This window comes from Sabethes cyaneus, chromosome 2 (assembly GCF_943734655.1).
Source record: "Sabethes cyaneus chromosome 2, idSabCyanKW18_F2, whole genome shotgun sequence".
Taxonomy (NCBI): domain Eukaryota; kingdom Metazoa; phylum Arthropoda; class Insecta; order Diptera; family Culicidae; genus Sabethes; species Sabethes cyaneus.
This window is the reverse complement of record NC_071354.1, coordinates 146,149,296-146,169,600: the sequence shown is the minus strand read 5'-3', so window position 1 is coordinate 146,169,600 and position 20,305 is coordinate 146,149,296. Positions and strand designations below refer to the sequence as shown.

Genomic DNA, 20,305 nt, shown 5'->3' with positions numbered 1-20,305 from the left:
GTTTTTCTCGACGAATTGGATATTATTGTCTGAAAGACACTGTAGTACAGGCTTAGCGCAATGTACAGATGCCAAATTCGGCCAAAAGAGAGGGGGAGACTGATACTGTTTGTAGAGGGGCCACAATATTTTTTACAATTAATCATCTTTGTAAATTTAAGCATTTATTGCACACTTTGTGAAGAAAATACGCAGCGCAGACCACAAGTACAAATAGCATACCATACTAAAACCTTCTGTCCAAACTTTTCCTGCGCAATCGTACTGTCGGTATCGTCCACCACCTTGTCCGCCGATTTCGTGTAGAATTTCGGCCCTGGAAACGTTTTTGAATCCTTTTTGACGTAAGTTTTGTCGTCCATATAGAGGCACTTGCTGCCGTTGTCTATTATCCGTTTATAGTTACCGTGCCCTTATTTAGGCTCGAGATTATTGTTCTCCGGATTTCTTAGATACCTTATGATTCTTGTATTTCTTTACGGAGTTCCTGACCTTGATTTACTGAATTATCGCAATGCTTCTTTTAAGTATTTTAGCCAAATAAGACGTTGTTACCAATCGGTGTCGTTTAATATGACCTATTACTTTAGAATCTACCGGGCGCTAACTGGAACCAGGTTTTCTTCCGGAACGAGGCAGATCCTTCAGAGAACTCTTTTCCTTATTTATCGATGATATTTTTACGCTTGTGTGGTGCACTTTAAACCATTTTGCGATTTGGTTGATAGAAAACACTGTTTTCAGTGCACCAACTGCGCAGAATTTTTTTCTGATTACAAGATCAATCCGTGTCATAGCGAAAAGTAAAAAAATAATCGAAACAAATCGATTGCACAACTTTTTTTTAGATATTCAAGCAAATTTTTGCTTGCACCCACATAAAAATTACTTCACCCATTTTTGAGTAAAACCATTTTAAAAGTTGCTAATTACTTTTCGATACAGTCCTTTATAGCAACCTTGCAGATGGTCTAGAAGGCTAATGAGTTATAATGATATTTATAATAATGCAGCTCTCTCTTATTCTAGTACATTTTTCATGTGTGATTGTAAATTGTTCATGTGTGTGAGTAAATTGGAAAATTCTAAAGTAATTTACCGATTTACATAACACTAACTGATTGCCCTATCTTACTCGGGGCTCCTTTGTCACTCAGCCACTTTACCATCTGTTATTGTTAAGAAAATACGTTCACTTTTATATTTATAGATAGAAGATAAATTGTAGAGAATTTTTGTAAATGGGGAGCCTGAGCATGGTGTTGCATAACGAGCAAAATATGAACTAAATTCCCAACTAGTTGAATAATCACGGTCTGTTAAACCGCTTACACACGCGGGTTAGAATGCGGGCGTCGTGAGCGATCGGTATTAATTGCTCGGGTTGCACTGACGAGCCAAAACGTCGACTATGGCTGAAAGCTAAATGCACACTCGTAAAAACTCGTCGCAGTGCACGAAAAAATAAGAGTCCGATAGAGTCAGTTCGTTAGAACGAGATCGCGCGTGTGAGAATGTGCACATATGTACAAAATAACTGCAAGTGTTCCACAAGGCTCGTTGCTTGAATCTATGCTCTGGAACTTCATGTATGATGACGTGCTGAGGTTCAATTTACCCGCTGGGGTTGAAATCATACACTCAAAATAAATTTCACGTCGAAATCATAGGAAAAGTTATGTGAATATTTTGCATCCAGCTTTTCCTGTAATATTTACATGATTTTCAGGTAGTTCGCACGCATACTAATGCGTTAACGTGAAAATCAGATAGATGTTATTATTTTTTCCAATAACAATCAGTTGAAAGTCATTTAACTCCCTGTAGAGAAATGTATGTGATTGGAAAGGACGTGTGGATTATTTTGAGTGTAGGCTTCGCTGACGATATCGTCCTAACAGTGGTAAGCGTGTTCCTCACAAATAAGGCGCAGATGGTAGAAAAGTTGACACACCAGTATGCCACAGTGGAGATTTTTTGCAAAAAAAATATAAAAATAACTTTCTTATGGTAAAAATATATTAAATTTATTCCAACGGAATACTGAGATATTCACTTTTATTGATTATAATTGATAAAACTAGGGTAAAATGGTTTTTATTTGACCAAAACATCAAGAAACAACCATTTGTTGTAAACTGGTATACGTCGATTGCAAGAGCTTTTGGATTATTGATATGCTAATACCGTTAGTAACTAATTACTTGTTAGTATTGCTAAGTGTTATATTATTCCCTTTCACCGCTCAGTGAATCCAATAGTGTTCCAGTATCAAATCGATAATCAGTAACTAGCAGGAGTAGATCACGTTAGTGACCTAGGTGTTCTGCTGGATGGCAAGCTCTCCTTCAATTTACACCGCACAAACGTTATCGCTAAGGCAACACGTCAGCTTGGATTCATAAAATATTTTATACACCTCAAGATGCATATTGAAAGCATAGTAATCCCCTCCAACCTTTTTTAATAGAGGTTAATTTAAAAAAATATTTTGTCTTCTGCTCAATAGATCTTTCCGAAAATCGAAAATCTACTTACCAATCCGTAAAAGCTCAATAACTGACAAATTGGCACCCTTCTCAAAATTCCATATCATCTGAAATATGATTGGATTTAGTCCGACCTATTCGTTCAAATAAAGGAGATATCATGGTCCCACCCCAGGTCGAACCGGTACAAGGAAATAAATTGCGTTTAAACCCCTCTATTTGCTTTGCTTTCTCCCCCTGAGCGGACATATAGACCGTTGCTGTGTGCCAGGAAGAAGCCAGTCAGGGAAGGAGAACAGCATTGAGGCTGGCTTGAGTTACCGCATACAATCGAAGCAAAAAGCTGTTTGATCAGGGATGCGGAGCCGTCGTCTGCACGCGCCCGAAACTAGCGTAGCTTTGACAGCCTCCCTCGAAGGTACCTACCTAGAAACAATGCCACCCCTGACAGCAAAGGAAAAAGGGTGAGACCATTTGATCCCAAATAATAAGAGGTTTGAATAACAAACACAGGAAACATTTTTTCAGACACTTTCGATTTCCGAACTGCCACACAGAACCAAACCCCATACCGTGCGAAGGTATTCAATCGTTGGATTGCTCTCTGTGGGCAGAGGCGAACAAAATATGGGATGATATTAGAATTTGGCTTTTTTGTGTTTGTGGCAGCATATCCAATCCATCCTGGTCGTGGGGAAAGGAAGAGCGGGCGCCGCGCCCGGTGGCTATCAACATTCCGTCTTCTTTTGAAGCAATATCACATTGCGTCGAAAATTGTCCTGCTGCTTTGAGTTTATGTAGGCTCCGCTTCCAAGGCAGCGCCGGCGACTGGGGCATGGGAAACTTGAGACATGATTTCACCATCAATTTTGCGTTAGATTGCAAAGGCTTTTCCCGCTGAGGAATGTTTGCCTTTGATGCACGGCAATCAGTGGATCAATATTTTTCGGCGCCAGGCTGCTTTTCGTTGTGAATCTTGGGTACGGCAGGATGGCTGTCATTTTTTTTCGGTAGACTGTAATTTGGTGCTGTGCAGTCTTATTAGAGCCTAAATATGTCATTAAAAATAAATTTATATTGATGTGACTTTTTTACCTTGACAGCGTATTTTATTTGATTGAAATTTTTAATAGTGTTTTTTTGTATATAACAATGCTTATGCTGGGTTCTATTGGAACGGCAATTTTGTGAGGAACTAAAAAGTAACGTTATATTTTGGCGAACATTTTCGCAATGCTATCTAAGCTAAGCTATAAAATAGTTGAAGCATTTCAATGTATCGTTTTTTGGCGGTATTATTCACACTTGTTTATTGGAATGCGTTTATCGGCAAAAATATTCAATAGCGAACGACACAAAAGTTTGCGCAATAATTAGAATGATAAATAATCGATAATTGTGTCTATACTTGCAGTGCCTCGTGTTGATTGTTATCGATCGATTTCGAGGAAAACTAATAAAACGATGGATAAAGAATGTTTAATTGAAGAATTCCACGAAACTTTTCCAATTCTTTCAACAGGATCGGAAGTATATGAAACCAATGGATGTTTCTGTCATGGCATGTTGTAAGATGAGTAAGATTGAAGCTGTCGAGAAATGTAAGAATTTCTCTGCTAAGTTACTTGACGTTATTGGAGAGCCGTCTATAACCAGGGACGTAAAATGTTCTGGTTGGTGACCAAAATCTGAAGACATTTGACATTATTTCTTGCGACCAGTCATTCGGCGAGGAAGCCAGCAGCCATCAAGGTGGTGAGGGAGCGGGTTCGTCGAAAAATGAACCGCTCGATCCGGAAGACCGCTCGACCTGGATGTCTCGATCGGGACTGCCCACACCATCATGGCAAAGGACCTGGGATGCAAGCCGTACAAGAAACGCAAGGTTCATGGGGTAACGGAGGCTACAACGAAGAAGAGGCTGAACAGACCAAAACTGATACTTTCGCGGTACGCTGGTCAGGAGTTCGTGTTTTTTGATGAGCAACTCTTCATCTTGCAACAGTCGCACAATGTCCAAAATGATCGGCTGTAGGCGCTGACGTTGGTCAGCATCCTCCCGTCCTACATATACAACCCGCGGTTCCAGAGCGCCGCGTCGGTGATGGTTTGGGGGGCCGTATCCAAGCGTGGGAAGCTTCCACTGGTGTTTATCGAGAAAAACGTGAAAATCAACGCCGCGTACTATAAGACCGAGGTACTGGAAAAGGTTGTGGTCCCGGCACTTCGTGACCTCTACGGGAAAGATCATTACGTCTTTTAACAGGACGGCGCACTGGCCCACACTGCGAATATCGTGCAAGCATGGTGTCGGGAAAATGTGACTGATTTTCTCGATAAGACTTTGTGGCCACGCAAGCTCCCAAGATGTGTATCAGAACGAATATTTGAAAATTTTGCTCCCATTTCTACAAAAACATTATGCAGATGGACAATGGACGTGTTATGATCGGATAAAGCATCATCGCATTACGCCAAAAACACAATCGTTCTTGAATACCTATTCGATCCCATTTGTACCCAAAAACCACAACCCGACAAAACTGCCTCAATGTCCCCCAATGAAAGCTTTCTTCGGGGTTTAAGCTTCTTGGTGTATAAAAATAACTGGAGAGCCACGAATTGCAAAGAGTTGATTGCTAGAATCAAAAGATGCAGTTGACATAACGGCCGTACAACGCTTCTGTTCCGACATCAAACGGAAGCTTCGTCGAACAGCCGCTTACGGCTCGTTTCCAAATATTTACCAATTTATTTTTCAACAATGGACAATGTATCTTTAATTTCAGTAAATCAGATTTTCTTCAAATATCTTTGACTCTTTTGAACAGCTTGAGAAATAAATTCCAACATTTTACTTGCCACCCGTTATGTGTAGAGTTCATAGGGGTGTAAAGAGTGGAGGAAGAATGTAGAAGAATATGGATGCTAATCGCTGTTTTGTTCTGTATTCTTTCAGGGTTACTCTGTGGATAGTACAAGGTTTAAAATTCTTTTCCAAGAATTTGTTCGACAGCGGTCTTGCAGTATTTTCATTACAAAGCAATTGTATTTCCTTAGAAAATTCTCACCAAGCTTCCTTGATGTTTTACATGCCTGCAGATTGTGTTTCGTGTTTCTGGTACCGATAATCCGGTACATCTTGTACCTTTAAACTTCTCAAATTAGGTCTCTTCTTTCTGGACTAGGGTTTGCTAGGCTACTGCCATTCTCGCTATATCGCTCGACATCAATTCGAGTTCCGTTTGAATATAGATCGTAGCTTGAAGGACTAGCATGACCATGTGCACTGGTCTTCCCCGTTTCTCCATCAAAGGATATTTTGTTACGAACATGGACAGCAATTACGTGTATCTAAGTGCTAAACATGCCAAGTGCTAATTTTTTAAAAAGCGTGAGTCGATGCGAGGGCTACAGAGAAGTAACAATTCTCGGGTAAATTTTCAAATAGACCTAAGTGACAATGAGAGATTCTCTTCGCGTCTCCTCTCTTTCGCTTTTTACGGTGATCCTAATGCATTTTAACACATCAGCTTTGTATAAAACGGTTGCCGGAGTCACTAGTTAGCTAAATGTTTTGAAAATTTCCTTTTCTATGCATTTATGTAGCCGCGAAAGACGGAAGAGAGGAGACGCGAAGAGAATCTCTCATTGTCACTTAGGTCTATTTGAAAATTTACCCGAGAATTGGACTCAGTAGACTTAGAAAAACGAATAAACGAAGACAGATGTGATTTCTGCGGGGAAACTTCCAAAATCATTCGCAGCCTTGAGACTACGCATTCTGAGTCATGTATAAACCGTTTACAGCATCTTTCTTGTAAAGGGTGTCTCAAATCAAATTGCATCACGGAATAAACGCTGTAGAAAATTACCTAGTTGACCGACCCATTTTAAACTTGCAGACAATAATATATCACCTATTAGTAAGCTTTTGGCATATTTATTTTATTAAATTTCAATATCATAACCGCATGCTCACACCTTGCGCTTAAACCCACCCAAAAAATTTTGTACAACATCTGGCTCCAGCTTCTTTTGTACGGAAATCCACTTTTTCTTCATGTCTTCCTCATGTTTGACCTCTTTGAGATGCTTCCGTAGTGCCTACTTCATAATAACCAAGTATTTTTCGATGGGCCTTAGTCCCGGGTTAGGTTGGGTTGGGTCGATGGGCCCGAGAAAGGGCTCATGTCCTCGGGTACGAAAGTGACCCTGTTGGCTTCGTACCAGTACAGGACATTCTTTAGATAGTGGCACGAAGCTGAATCCAATCAGAAGATCGTAGGACCCTCGTGTTACTTCAACAGAAGAAGCGGACGTTTCAGTAGACACTCCTTGAGGTAGATCTGTCCGTTTACAGTACCGGTAGTTACGAACGGCTCATTCCGTTTGTCACATGAGCAGATCGCGTGCCAAATCATGTATTTCTTGGTAAACTTTGAAAGTTTCTGCTGTTTTACTTCCTCCAGAACATCGAACTCGTGCTGGGCGGTAAAGAACAGTAGCCCCGGAAGCTGGAGAGATTCCCATCGTGCACATGGTGAGCTACGGGGGCCAGCGACGTCGGAGGATGCTGGATACAGTAAAATCTATTCTGTTCTAGAAGACCCTCAAACTCAATGTGCTGGACATGCTCAACGTGCAACGCGGCTCGATTGAAGCAGACTTGCGAGTGTCGAGATGCTGAAAGAATTGGCGACGAGTAGCCTATGGCCGCATACTATTGAGCTAAGTTCGAGATATATAACGAGCCACTCCAAGAGTAGGTTATAACTGGTAAATAATATTTAAATGTCGTTTAGTTTGCATTCCCAAGCAACAATATGAGTTTAAATGCCATCATAAGAGTGTAATAAAACCCAAATTGTTACTTGGGTTACCATTATAAAGTTTGAGTGATTCCATCTTAATAAAAATAAAAATGTCGAGTACCTTCATCCGGGGCGAGATTGTGCTAAAAAAGCATATATTTTTGTTCTTTAGCTCAGTATACACACAATTTAGGAACTAAGTTGATTTCAAACCTGTCAATATATACTAAATCGTTCAAATAACAACTACCGTAGAGATGGTTTAGTTACAATAAAACCTAATTTTACTGGAAGTGCATGAACTTTGGCACAATCTCACCCCTTCTAGGGGGTGACATTGTGTCACAAACATAAAGTTAGGCTAAAAACCTAAACAATGAACATTAGCATGTTTATAAACAATACACATAAATATCAGTATAAAGTAGTTCACATGGGGCCGTCCATGAACTAAGTGGACTATTAGGGGCAGTGGGTCGGCCAAAAACAACGGATCATACATAAAGTATGAACGAAAATAACCCGGAGAGGTCTGAAAAAACTAAAAATGAGTTCGTAGTCAATGTACAGCCTTTATATAGCCAGTAGCGTTTCTAGGGTTAACAAGGGGGAAGTATATGAAGGGGTGTATCCTAAGGGGGCATACCTATTTGATCATTTAACAAAAGTAACCATTACTTCGTTTGAGAACCCGCGGTCGCAAAACATGTGACCTGTTCCATCCCCCCTCCCCCCTCCTTAAAACTGGCAGTTTATACACGGTATAATATATTCGTCTTATATTAGAGTGTTTATTCAAAGTATCTGAAATTTCCAGAAAAAAAGTAAAAATTATTTAGCAGACCTATGATGCTGTTTGCTCCAAAATGGATGATGCAATCTAATCTGTCAAAATATTGTGCTCAATAGTAAAAAATGTGAGCGTGCTGGTGTATACTGATGTATTTTTGTTGTGTATGTGAAATCCTCAAATTGGATCGATCATTATGGCTTGGCACAATCTCACCCCCGTGAAACTCGAAAAGTACAAAGTTTCGAAAAATATTATTTTCGTAATCAAAACTTATCCAACGCATAATAACCTTTCAATACATTGTAAATGATTAGTTCATATACCTTCAAGATAGCAAGTTGATGCGATTTCTTGTTTGGGTTGCTTTATGCGGGACATTTTTTACAAGCGTTATTTCCGAGTATTTTTGATCGCGAACTTTGAAACCCTGTTTAGGCTAAATAGTTTGCTAATATTATCTGTGTTCCATTCTAAGTTATGAATAAATATGTTATGTTCATCATCATTTTGAATTTAGGTCACCAGTTTCTATAGATATAATAAATTTTCACAAATAAACATTTTTGGTTTTTGGTACAATCTCACCCCCGTGGCACAATCTCACCCCGGATGGCAGTACTCAAAATGAAGATCATTTATTGCACTTTGAAGGAAAAATAGTCAAATAATTATTCCGATTTGGTTTGGATATTGAAACCTTGAACTTTTCTTCTAACATCTCTTATTATATGCTAGATACTCTATTAACTAACCTGAACGACCATATTGTTCTATCATCTCTTGATCTCTGTCGCATCCTGAGTCACCTTTCCACTCTTCTTCAACTTCTCAATTGAGCGTAATTGAGGGCAGTTGGGTAGCCCTGGTCAGGGCTTCGACCAATCCTTTTTTTCTACCGCAGTCACACCAACGCGCATTCAAGTTCACACCGTCCGTTTATATGTGGAATACGAACGCTATGCATCACACAACTGGCAGTTTGCTGAGTCAAACGCCAATCGCACGCAGCAGAACGAACGCGCTCTAAAATTTTTTGACATTTTTGTTTCGATCAAGTTGCCTTTACCGTTTGGAGCAGCGAATGACTGCAAAACAGTCAAATGACTGGCAATCACCACGCTAACGAAAAGCAACCGCACAATCGTATGATTCAATACTACAAAAAAACAACCACTACATGTGCATGGAAGAAGTCGGTCGGACTCCGTCCAATACAAACGAATATTTTACTTGCGTCGGACCGACGTCTGGGTGACAAACTATTACCGTGAGCAGCCGATTTGGAGACAAAAAGAGAAACAAAAAAATACGTCACCGTATGCTTCCAGTCAGTTTGCAGTTTATATTCTCAACGCGCAAAGCAAAACGGGAGATCGACTGTTTGTTTTTGCTGAGATGCCGCATGAATTGTAAGACGGCAGCAGCGCAAGCGGGAGATTGGCTGCATTCAAAAAACAGTCAAATGGTCGTTCAAAAAGCGGAGTTTGAATGCGGAAAGTTCGCATTCACGGCAGTCACATTCAATTTGCGATCCCTTTTCAATCCCTGGCCCTGGTAAGGCACCCTTCCTAAATCAATTGCTACAGAAATTCAAGCGAATACTTATTGGAATGAATATTCGGCAACGAACCTGGACAATGAAAGAAGGACGATAAATGGAAACTGGAGGCAACGTACGACAGGTGCTCGTCACGGGACATCGAAATCATCATTGGGGATATAAACGCCCAGGTCGGTAGGGAAGCAAAGTATAGATCAGTGGTAAGACCTCATAGCCTGCACACTGACACAAACGATAACCGCCAACGATGTATAAACTTCACAGCTTATCAACGCCTGGTGATCTGAAGCACCTTTTCCCCACGCAAAGATGTCCGCAAAAACACCTGGAGATCACCTGACTAATGTACAGTAAGCTAGACTGATCACGTTCTCATAGATCGTCGGTTCCTCGCTAATATCACGATCATACGTTCCCTGCGGGATGCGAATTTTGACCCTAACCATCACCCAGTAGCAGTATATTTGCACTGAAAACTGTCAACCGTTTGCCTGACATGTTATGGCTGTCATCCTCGGCTGAACAACAAGTAGCTACAGCAGTCTGCCGAGAGCTACGCGCAAATACCCTACTAGCGCAGTTGTTATAAACTAGTTGTGGTAACCGATTAATGACTAATTTCAGTCATAAATAGGTTGCAGCAACCAGAAATGACAAATGTGTGCTACTTGGGTACTGGATGATGCATTACCTTCTTCCTAGGAGTTAGGTGCTTAAGGTGGGCCGGAGAGGTTGCTACCGCGGTACCGGCAGAACTTTATAAACCTGTCCAAAAAACGATAGCAACGGCTTTATATGCAGTGGCTGATTTTCAAGCTTTGGAAAGAGGAGAAGCTATCGAAAGAATGAATGGAAGGATCACCTACAAGGCACTTTCACAGATCCTGTTACGTCACCGATAGCACAGAGCTTCGTAGGAAATTATCAGGTGGGTTTCATGGGGGCTCACCCCACTACGGATCAAATTTTTACCATCTGACAGATCTTGTAGAAATGTCGGTAGTACAATGTGCCCACGCATCACATCTTTATTGATGCCAAAACCGCATAGGTACAATACAGTCGATTGAGACCAGCTATGGCAGATAATGCACGAACACGGTTTTCCGGATAAACTGACGCAACTAATCAAAGCTACATTGGATCGAATGATGGGTTTTGTGCGATTTTCTCCAAGGGTAGCCAACTCCTAGGCTTTGCAGATATATCATAGTCAGGAGCTTTTTAGTCAGTGACGGCAGAGGTAATCTACGGCAGACTGAAAGCGGTAGTAGGATTACCTAGCAAGTTAAGACTAAAAATAAATGCGTCGAAAAACAAATAAAGAAGTGGAAGCAGCGCAAAGAAAACCGCGACGAACTAGAAGTGGTGGATGAGTTAGTGTATATGGGATTGTTGATGATTGAGAAACAACACCATTAAAGAGATCCGCAGTGACGCATTCAAGCGGGAAATCGGGCTTACTTTGCGTTTTGTCAAACGCTACGGTCCCTTGTTAGACCGATAGTTCTTTATGGACATGAAGCCATGACAGTGCTCACGAGGATATAAGAGTCTTTGCCGTGTTCGAGCGGATGGATTGATGTTCTTTTCGAAGAAATCTACTCCATGTATCGATATAACTGTAATGCTTTTGCACTGCAACGGTAGCTTGTCAAATCATGTCAAAACTTTACAGGTCTATTATGACCTTTGTTCTTGTACATTTTGAAATCCATACACTTGTTTGTCGCGAACACCTCGGTTTTCTGGCCACAGCTGCAAATACCTTGCCCAATCATAAGCTTTCTTGGGAATTTAACGGCCCAAACGAATTAGAACTTGCCGGGGACATCACCTCGACTAGGCAACCGGTTTATAGAACTTTTGTCCGGGAAGTTGCCCATAATCGTGACGTATGTTTCGTCATCCATGAGGATTCATTTTTCGCACTTCGTAAAAACCATATTGTACAACTTTCGATCTCATCTTTTGGCCACTAGAATCTGCTTTAGTGTTCTGTTTGGTTGCTTACTGGTCCGAAAAATCGAAATCCTTCTGATGGTGCTTCGGCTAACATTGAATTTCTTGGCCCGTAAGCCCGTAATAATCCGACAGCCTTGGGTTTCCCCTAATCGTTTTAAACACATTCAAATGCAGCTTGCGAAAGTTAGTTCCACTATGACGCTTGCTGTGATCCTGTCGATCGATAGTTTGCCGCTCATGGAAATCATGACCAGGTCAGATTTTTCAAGTTGGTGTCCAAAATTAAATCGCGACTTCCATCAAGTAGGGTAAAGAACTAGTTTTAAGCAGTCTAAGCGGGTCACTGATTGTTTTACCTTATAACAAGCGATGGGTTGACTAAGTGGGGGATATCAGCATACCAATCTTTTTGCTATCTTTAGTTCTTCAAGTTGTTACCATTGGAAGACACTATTGTTGAGCTAAACTTTTGATTTTTCGCTTTAAAAGTTGGAGCGGCGGAACTAATTTTGAACAGACCGAACCCATTTTCACCCGCAAGGTGCTTTTTAAGCAATCCTGAAATCTGAATTTTTTTACGTCCCCTTAAAAAATCCCTTGAACTTTTCCCCCTATTCAGTAAGTTCGCGTTCCTATCCGCGACCTACTAATCGGCATCTGATGCGTAATCGGCATAGCGTATCGGCATAGATGCGTAAAATGCCATCTGTCTAAATTGTTTATCGGGGCATACACTCACCGCACCGTTCGGCAAACGGTATTCGTCGTCTTTTTTATTCTCTGGTGTTCTTATAGGAAACTGCGAGTTTGACGTCTCACTCGCTGTTCATAAGGATGGTGGGAGAACAAAATAGGTAAACATATAGCAGTACAAACGATCCGACTCAGAACAGTGTTGTCAAAGCAAATAACATTGAAACATATCGTTGCTTTATTAAATCACTGAGAAAATCTTCGAAAACTATTGAAAAAGCTGTCTTTTGTGTTGCTTTTAATAAAGAAAAATTAATTATGAACATACATTTCTCTTGAAAGTATTGAACCACGTTTTCACCATAGGAGGTTTCAGTTAATTTCAAACTTAAAATTCTTATTTCCAGAACCGAAACAGTGTCTTGACAACACGATAGTTCATCAGTTGTGCTGCAGCTGCTGCTAGTGGTGAACAGGTTCCGTCAATTCAGAATTTGTTTTCAGTTTTGTTAGAAAATAATAAAACTTTCGGCTAGTGACAAAGCCTTAGATAATAGAAAAAAAGAGACTGAATAATATGGTATGTGACAATTGAGTGCTTGACTTTTAGAGTGGTTGTAATCAGTGCTGAAAAATGTGATGGATTCGTTAGTAGCGAGGTGGCGATTGCCTTCAGCAGCTGAAAAATGTACGTTTTTGGACAACAATTTTTAATTAATCATATTTCTTGTCGGAAACCCAATAAATTGTGTTTGTGCGAATCAAATGTATGGTTAAGTGATTTGTGAAGATGATCCTATCAAAAGATTTTGAAAATATGAATAAAAAAAGTGCATTTTCGACTCATTTACGTTCAACTGATTAAAATAGGTGACACTGCTTAACTCGTTCCTTACCCTATAACTTCAATGAAACAAACTAATTCGTGAAAAATTTTCCAGCACTGATAGAAATTGTAGACATTTGAATATAACCTGCTGTCAAAATATTCCAAATATTAAATGATTCGAGTTTGGTGATACATATTCACATCAAAATTTTTCGCAGTCTTTTAACTCGGAATGTGCGGGTCACCTGTCAAGTTTTTTAACGAGGTTTTTTGCGCTTATTGATTTTATAAACCCTGAGGTAAATAAGATTAAAATGTGCTTTTACTCTAATTTGTTTCGATAGGTAGATATAGTCAAGTCATTCTATTGTCCTTTCTTCACGATTTTGAATGTTTCCATGAAGCGACACAGTCAAATTAAAGAAGCAAGTCCTGGTTGATTATTTTGGACAAATTTGGAGATTTACGTAATTTCAATTTCGCTCCAAAAATCCACCAGCTTAAAATTGAAAGCCACAGTCAGGAGCCGACATCAAAACTTCATTACAAGCGTACATGTTTGCTGTCACCATAAATAGATGCGTCAGCTGCACCTACCACTAATAAATGACAAGTTCCTATTTTTTTAAACAACCGTATCAATACCGAAGGGTCGTTTTCTCTTCCGATACACTACAACGACCGAGCAGACAGCGGGAGGATCGGGTGCGGGGGATGCATAACAAGGTAAAAATCCGTGGAACGACGGACACCGGCCACGGGTACTCACCTGCGTCAGTTGTGACGAAGCGTAATAGGACACCCGGGACGGACAGACCGATTCGGGCTTGGCATAAACGGATTCCGTGGCGGCGAGTCCGCCGTTGCTGTGGCCATGGTTCAGTGGTAGCAGTGCCGTGGCGTACGGCGATGGGGACGGTGTACTTCGAAACCCTGAAAATAAACAAGCAACAAGGGTATCAACAATGACACTCCGCTGTGGTGGACGACCAAGCAAATAAAGCGTTAGGACATCGGGGAAAATGAAATGAGGAACGATGGTTATCCTCGCGTAGGTGTAGTTAGGTGGAGATGATGGTCATGATTATAACGATGATGATGAGTATGACAAGGAGTGGTGAGAGGTGAATAGAAATCTCTGTTCAGCGCCGACATCCTGTAGAGTAGCAAGCTGAACGAGTTTGCTGGGAGGAGGATGATTACCAGATGAAACGAAGAGCAACAACTGAAACCAGATAAAAGGGGGAGTAAGATAACGCATATGTTGAAAAAATAAACCATAAATCGTCCCCATGTGTATTCTAAAGAGTCCGACTTTGCTTATTATATTGCATGAATGCATATATGCAAGAGTGGGTCTCCCTTTAACCTTTAAAATATAATAACAACTAGCAGACAATTTGAGTACTTTGAAAATAGTTAAACTTCAGGTATGCAGAAAAGCACGCATAAAGTATGCTTCCCATTATGTTACAATAGTTGAATGGAAATGAATGTAACCTGTATTTCCAAAGAAACATTTTCAACTCTAACTGCCTTTATGCGGGAGCTGTAGTTCGTGAGCAACAAGTGGTATGAGACAGTCCTCAGCCTCACAGTAGTCAAGTGAGAGTTTGTACGTACGTAAATACTTACATGACTTTTTCGACTCGCTGATGGGGTATTTGTTGAGGCTGGCAATCGTAGCGTAGGAGCCGCTGTTAGCACTAGGTGGTCGCCCCAGGGGATCCAGACGGATGAAAACATTCTGATGGCTGCCATAAGCAGCAGTGGTAAAGCTGGTGCTGTTTGTGTTGGTTGTGTGGTTGGTTGTATTTTCGTGCGACGACCAAGAACAGAGAAAATTCAATAATGAGACCGGTGTTAATTTTCCTGACCACAGTGTAGAGGTAAAAGTAAAGTTGGATTGATATGTTTAGTATACTATTAAAAAGTCTTTTGCTACCGGCTGAAATTCAGATTCGTTTCATTAAGCCAGACAAATAGTTTTTAAAAATAATAAATTGTACAAATTTTCTAAAGACTGTTGACAGTAAACAAACATACACGTATTCACACAGAAAAATAATTTGTAAATGCAAAAGAATTCTGTATAAATTCAACAAAAAGTATTGTAGACTCACGGCTTATCCAGAATTTTTTTTAATTCTAACTGTTTGACCTTGAGTTCAACAATAAGCTTTGTTATTGCTCAAAACAGCCAGCTTATACAAAAAATTTAGAATTTTTGGGTTTATTAACGATGTCATAGAAACAAAACTTGTTTTTAACTAGGTATCATCATTTTCCTGCGTGTTTACTTATAGTATTTCAGGATATAAGCTGCCGTTGCAAAAAAATGTTTATTGAGTAGCATAATCCATATCCCTTTTAAAAAAAATAAAGGTGTACATCCATATAGGATGTAAGAGAAGTTGTCGTAGGCCCGTCTATCATTATTCCATCAGTTAAATAAAATTAACAGTTCTTCAAGTATGACTTAATATGAATATGCGTGTTTAGCGTTGAGTTAGTATGTCATATTGAAATACATGCCGTTTTGGTGGTTAAATTCTGGCAAATTCTGGCTAGAGCGGAAGCGTTGATTACCTCATAGGTAGTGTAACGAACTCAACCGCAGTCACGACAATTTACCATATTATATCTAGACTATATGTGTGTAACGCAGATTAGATATGCGCTCGTGATGAGGTTAGAATCGCAGCTGGCAAGATGATGATGATGATGATGCACCCTCCTGATTTGTATTTTCAATTGAGTTAATTTCCCTTGATGGAGCATTCCACATGCGAGTGGGGTCTGTTGCGTATCTTGCTGACGACCGACGGTTGTATTGCGCTGAGTACCTAGCGTATGGTTTTCATGGGTCAATTAGTGAACGGTAGTTAAATTGAAGTTATAAAAAGACCGAGTTTATTCGAGTGAGAATCAGTTCATTTTTGACCAGTCTTCGTGCTAGTTTGAAACGGTTTTCTGGCAGCTGATCCTTTAGCTTTTGCGTCTACCGAATAGATTGCTGTAACAGATTTCGCATAATAATCTGTAAGTGTTTAGTTTATATCGTTACAGATGGAGCTTCTCTGAAGGTAGCATGTGTGTGGTCTTCTTCTGTAATCCGGTGACTGCAGTTATTTTTTCTGTTGGATTTGGTCGAGCAGTGTATTTTTTGTAAGCTCAGTGTACTTCTTATTTTGTTGTGCAATTGTCATCTCTTAATTAATGTAATAAAATAGTAATACAGTATAATAATATTGAATACAAATAATTGGTGGCATAATTTTGTTTTAATTCTGTAGTGATATCGCCCGGGTGTTTGCTGTAAACCGCTCTGAATTTCTTTGCAATAATTGTTATTGAGTGATAAAAATGATTATCAATGTGATGTGATCAGCAGCGGAACAAAAATTATAGTCCGGGTTCCGGTCCGGTCCAGGCCGGTTGAAAATCTGAACGAATTTTTTCTGCTTCAGTCTGATTTGGCTCCTTTCAGGTATCATTCCAATTCCGGTCTAGAAGTCCAGAATTGACCGGATGCGAAATTTACCAAATTTAAAAAAGTGTTGAATGTATGAAACCTGTAACTTCTGAAGTGTAAGATTTTTCCCCTCTCCTATTGCTCCACAGCTCCTTGAGGTAATTAAAAAAATAAAAAATGCGGTATCATCGACTGGCGCTCGGAGGTTTATACAAAACAAAACAAAAAAATCTATAACGACATGAAATTATACTAAATTATTTTCTCTAACCTTCGATCTTTTTATAAACATTAGAACGCATAATAATATCAGTTTTAGTAAAAAAATGTCTAACATTCTAAAATACAATTGCCATTAATACTCTGAAAAATTGTCATATCGACATAACGATGGGTCAAACAGGAGATACTTTTATCTGTTTTATAGAAAAAAGAAGTAAGTAAGTTGCTTGAGTGCTTCTTCAGATTGTTATGAAGGCGACTTTAAAGACGCGGTTTTTAAAAAACGCGATTAAAGTTTTAATTCAGTCACTCATACCACGAACAACATTATTGCGAAACTAAAATGAACCTAAAATTTTTCTACGCAGGGTTTCAGAACATAATCGACCATTTGCGAAAAACGTAATCCCAAAATATCCTATCGGTGGAAAATTGAAAAAATCTTGTTTGAAGATTTAAACATGGAATAAATGATACTAGTACATTAACGACCACACAGATTAAACTTAATTCCAGTGTCTCTTAACCAGCTAACTCGTTAAAATAGTGTAAGAAGTAGTTATAGAGAATGGAGTTACCTATAATTTCTTCAACCATATCAATGTTCTATCTGCAATATATTCATCACAAGTGAAGCAATAACCTTTGCACGTGTAATACGAAAACTGATTTTTTAACTTTTAGCAATTGCTTGCATTGCAAACTACACAAATCCAAAATTTACTTTATTTTCTCGGATAGGTTCTAACAAATGTTCATAAAACTTGTCGGCTTTTAGTTTTCGGAAAATGAAATTGAAATATGAAAAAACCTAATTTTTTTTTTCATTTGCATAGATTTTTACGCATCTGAAGTTATGGAGAAGGATCAGAGTATACCTTTTCACGTTAGGCTGATTAAAAACCCTTCACATTTATTATTTTTAAAAGCCTATAGGGTTAGTGTACCCTTAGTGGAGGTCGTACCAATAGTGGTGGTAGTTGTATAAAATACGAGATAAAATGCAATTATGCTTTTAGATAACATTTATATATTCTGCAACTAGATTACACGGTTCATTTGAAATGAACATCTCTTCTTTTAGCGGCAAAAAAACTCGAGAAAATCTTTTTCAAAAATTAGGAGAAATCTGCATAAAACTCAATTTTGCATAGCTGTTGATATAGGTCTTGAATTCTACCTTTTTGTTTTTCTGTATAAAGGTATAAAAGTATGAAAATCACTCAGAAAACCGAAACCGAACATGAAAAAATAAGGTCCAGCAGGCCAAATTCGACTCAGTTTCTCTACGTGTGTGTTTTTTTCGTGATGAAAAACTCAATGCCTGGCACACTAATGATACATCAGGCGGCACGATGTGAGACTCTAACCTACTAAAAACCTCACTGCTTCTGGCCCGAAATACCCCCGGGACCGCCGCTAGGCATTACTACGGACACTTTCACTACTACAGTCCCTTCCACTGTGATCTAGCAGCCGCTTTATGACCAACTATCCCGCATCTTCTGCATAATTTGCTTCTATCAGGTCCATTGCAATTTCTTGCAATGTGGCCAAACTCGTGGCATTTAAGGTGAAATTGGTCAGCATCGATTTTGCAAATTTCAAAAGCAATTTTTTTGTTTGAAACTAAAATTTTTTTCATGAAAATATATTCGCTGTGTTCAGATTGGCCCAACCGTACCGTAAATATCCTAGTTTAATGGGGAGGATGGAGTACAATACGACAATTTAATTTTGCTTCCTGCTGCTAGTGCTGCTGTGGTTGATGGATTCGAATTCCTAAACTTCATAAACAAGTAAATCCACTGAGTAATTACCTTGAACGAACACTCGACCTCGTTCACTGCCTTCCTGATCAAGAGATCTCTGTGATTTGCGCAATATCTTCACTGCTTCCCGTCAATCCTCACCATCCTCCACTGTAATTATTTTTTCCTATAATGGTACATCCCGTTGACGCTCCTGCTACCAATGTTGGAATGGCACTTCTAAATTATCTTCGTATAAACTTTGAGGCACTTGATGAATACCTTTCTTGCCTGGACTGGGCTGCATTGTTGGGTGAGATGGTCGTGGATAATATGACATTGCAGTTTTGCGATGCTGTCTGCGCTTGGCAGAACCCCTGCCTAGAGTAACAGTGAGCTGCGCAGATTGAAACGGCATCGGAACGCAAAACAGAGACTACTTCGTAAGCATCGAATACCGCTAAATAAACGCGCTTTCAAAGATGCCAGTGACGCTTACCGTAGGCTGAGTAGTTCTCTCTACAAATCCTATGTACTGCGGGTGTTGCGTTGCGAAATAATCCTAAAAGCTTTTGGACACTTGTAAACTCCAAGAGGAAAAGCTGTTCCATTCCTTCTAGTGTAATCCTGAGTAGAAAGGAATCCTCGATAATTACCGAATCTTGCGAATTGTTTGCCGATCCTTTTTCTTCTGTGTTCGCGAGTGGCTGTACTACACAATCTAATGATGAAATAGCTGCGTCGGATGTCCCTCCAGCTGGTGCCACGAATTTGAAGAGCTCCTACTCACCTTGTACGGATGGTATTACAGCTATTATTTTCTGTCACTGTGCTACTGCTCTTACTCTGCCCTTCAGTCTGATTTTAAACAAATCGTTTGAACAGCGCTGTTTACCTACGCTGTGGAAACAGTCCTATATGTTTCCCGCATTCAAGAAGGGAGGAAAGCTAGACGTAAGGAACTACAGAGACATTACAAGTCTTTCTGCTGGATCATAGCTCTTTGAAATCATCGTCAGTAGTGTAATCCTGAACAGCACCAAAACCTATATTTCAGTAAACCAGGATGGATTTATGCCGGGTCGTTCTGTGTCGACTAACTTGATCGAATTCAGCAGTACCTGCATCTCACAAATGGAAGCCGGAACGTAAATCGATGCTGTTGCTGTGTACACAGATATTAAAGCCGCGTTCGACACAGTAGAACATCTAATACTCTTGCACAAGCTCTCTAAACTGGGTGTATCTGATAAACTAACTTCATGGTTAAGGATCTTACAGACCGTACTTTACGTGTCAAGCTGAATTCCACGTTTCACGTGCATTAAGTAATACTTTTGGCGTCCCTCAAGGTAGTAACTTAGGGCCTTTGCTTTTGCCTTTGCTGGTATATGTCGACGATCTAAAGAGCTATATAGTTGTAAAATCTGTCGATGACTGCAGCCGATTGCAAACGCTGGACATGCATGCAAGTAGAGCAAAGCTTTGGGGATAACCGTCTTTAAGACATTACACTTCTTTATCGGCAGGCTTCGCAGCCGGTTATTAGAGCACAGGACAATTACAGGGCAAGTGTAAGGATCCTATTAAACTCTAGCAGTACCACACAGCCAAGAGCAGTACATACGACGACTTAGATTAGCATCGTACCTTGCTGCTAACAGGGCGATGAGATATTGTAAACATTATGATATATATCTCCAAAAACCTGAG

General features: G+C 39.8%; 1 protein-coding gene across 1 annotated transcript in view; it reads right to left on the bottom strand.

Moving 5' to 3' along the window:
* Positions 1-20,305, bottom strand: part of LOC128736154 (tyrosine-protein kinase Drl) — a 180,677-nt gene that overhangs the window by 62,293 nt on the left and 98,079 nt on the right. The window contains exons 5-6 of the mRNA XM_053830634.1: positions 14,780-14,928; positions 13,914-14,077 (exon numbers count right to left, since the gene is read on the bottom strand). Of these exons, the coding sequence (XP_053686609.1) occupies positions 13,914-14,077; positions 14,780-14,928 (313 nt within the window). The remainder of the gene's footprint in view (positions 1-13,913; positions 14,078-14,779; positions 14,929-20,305) is intronic.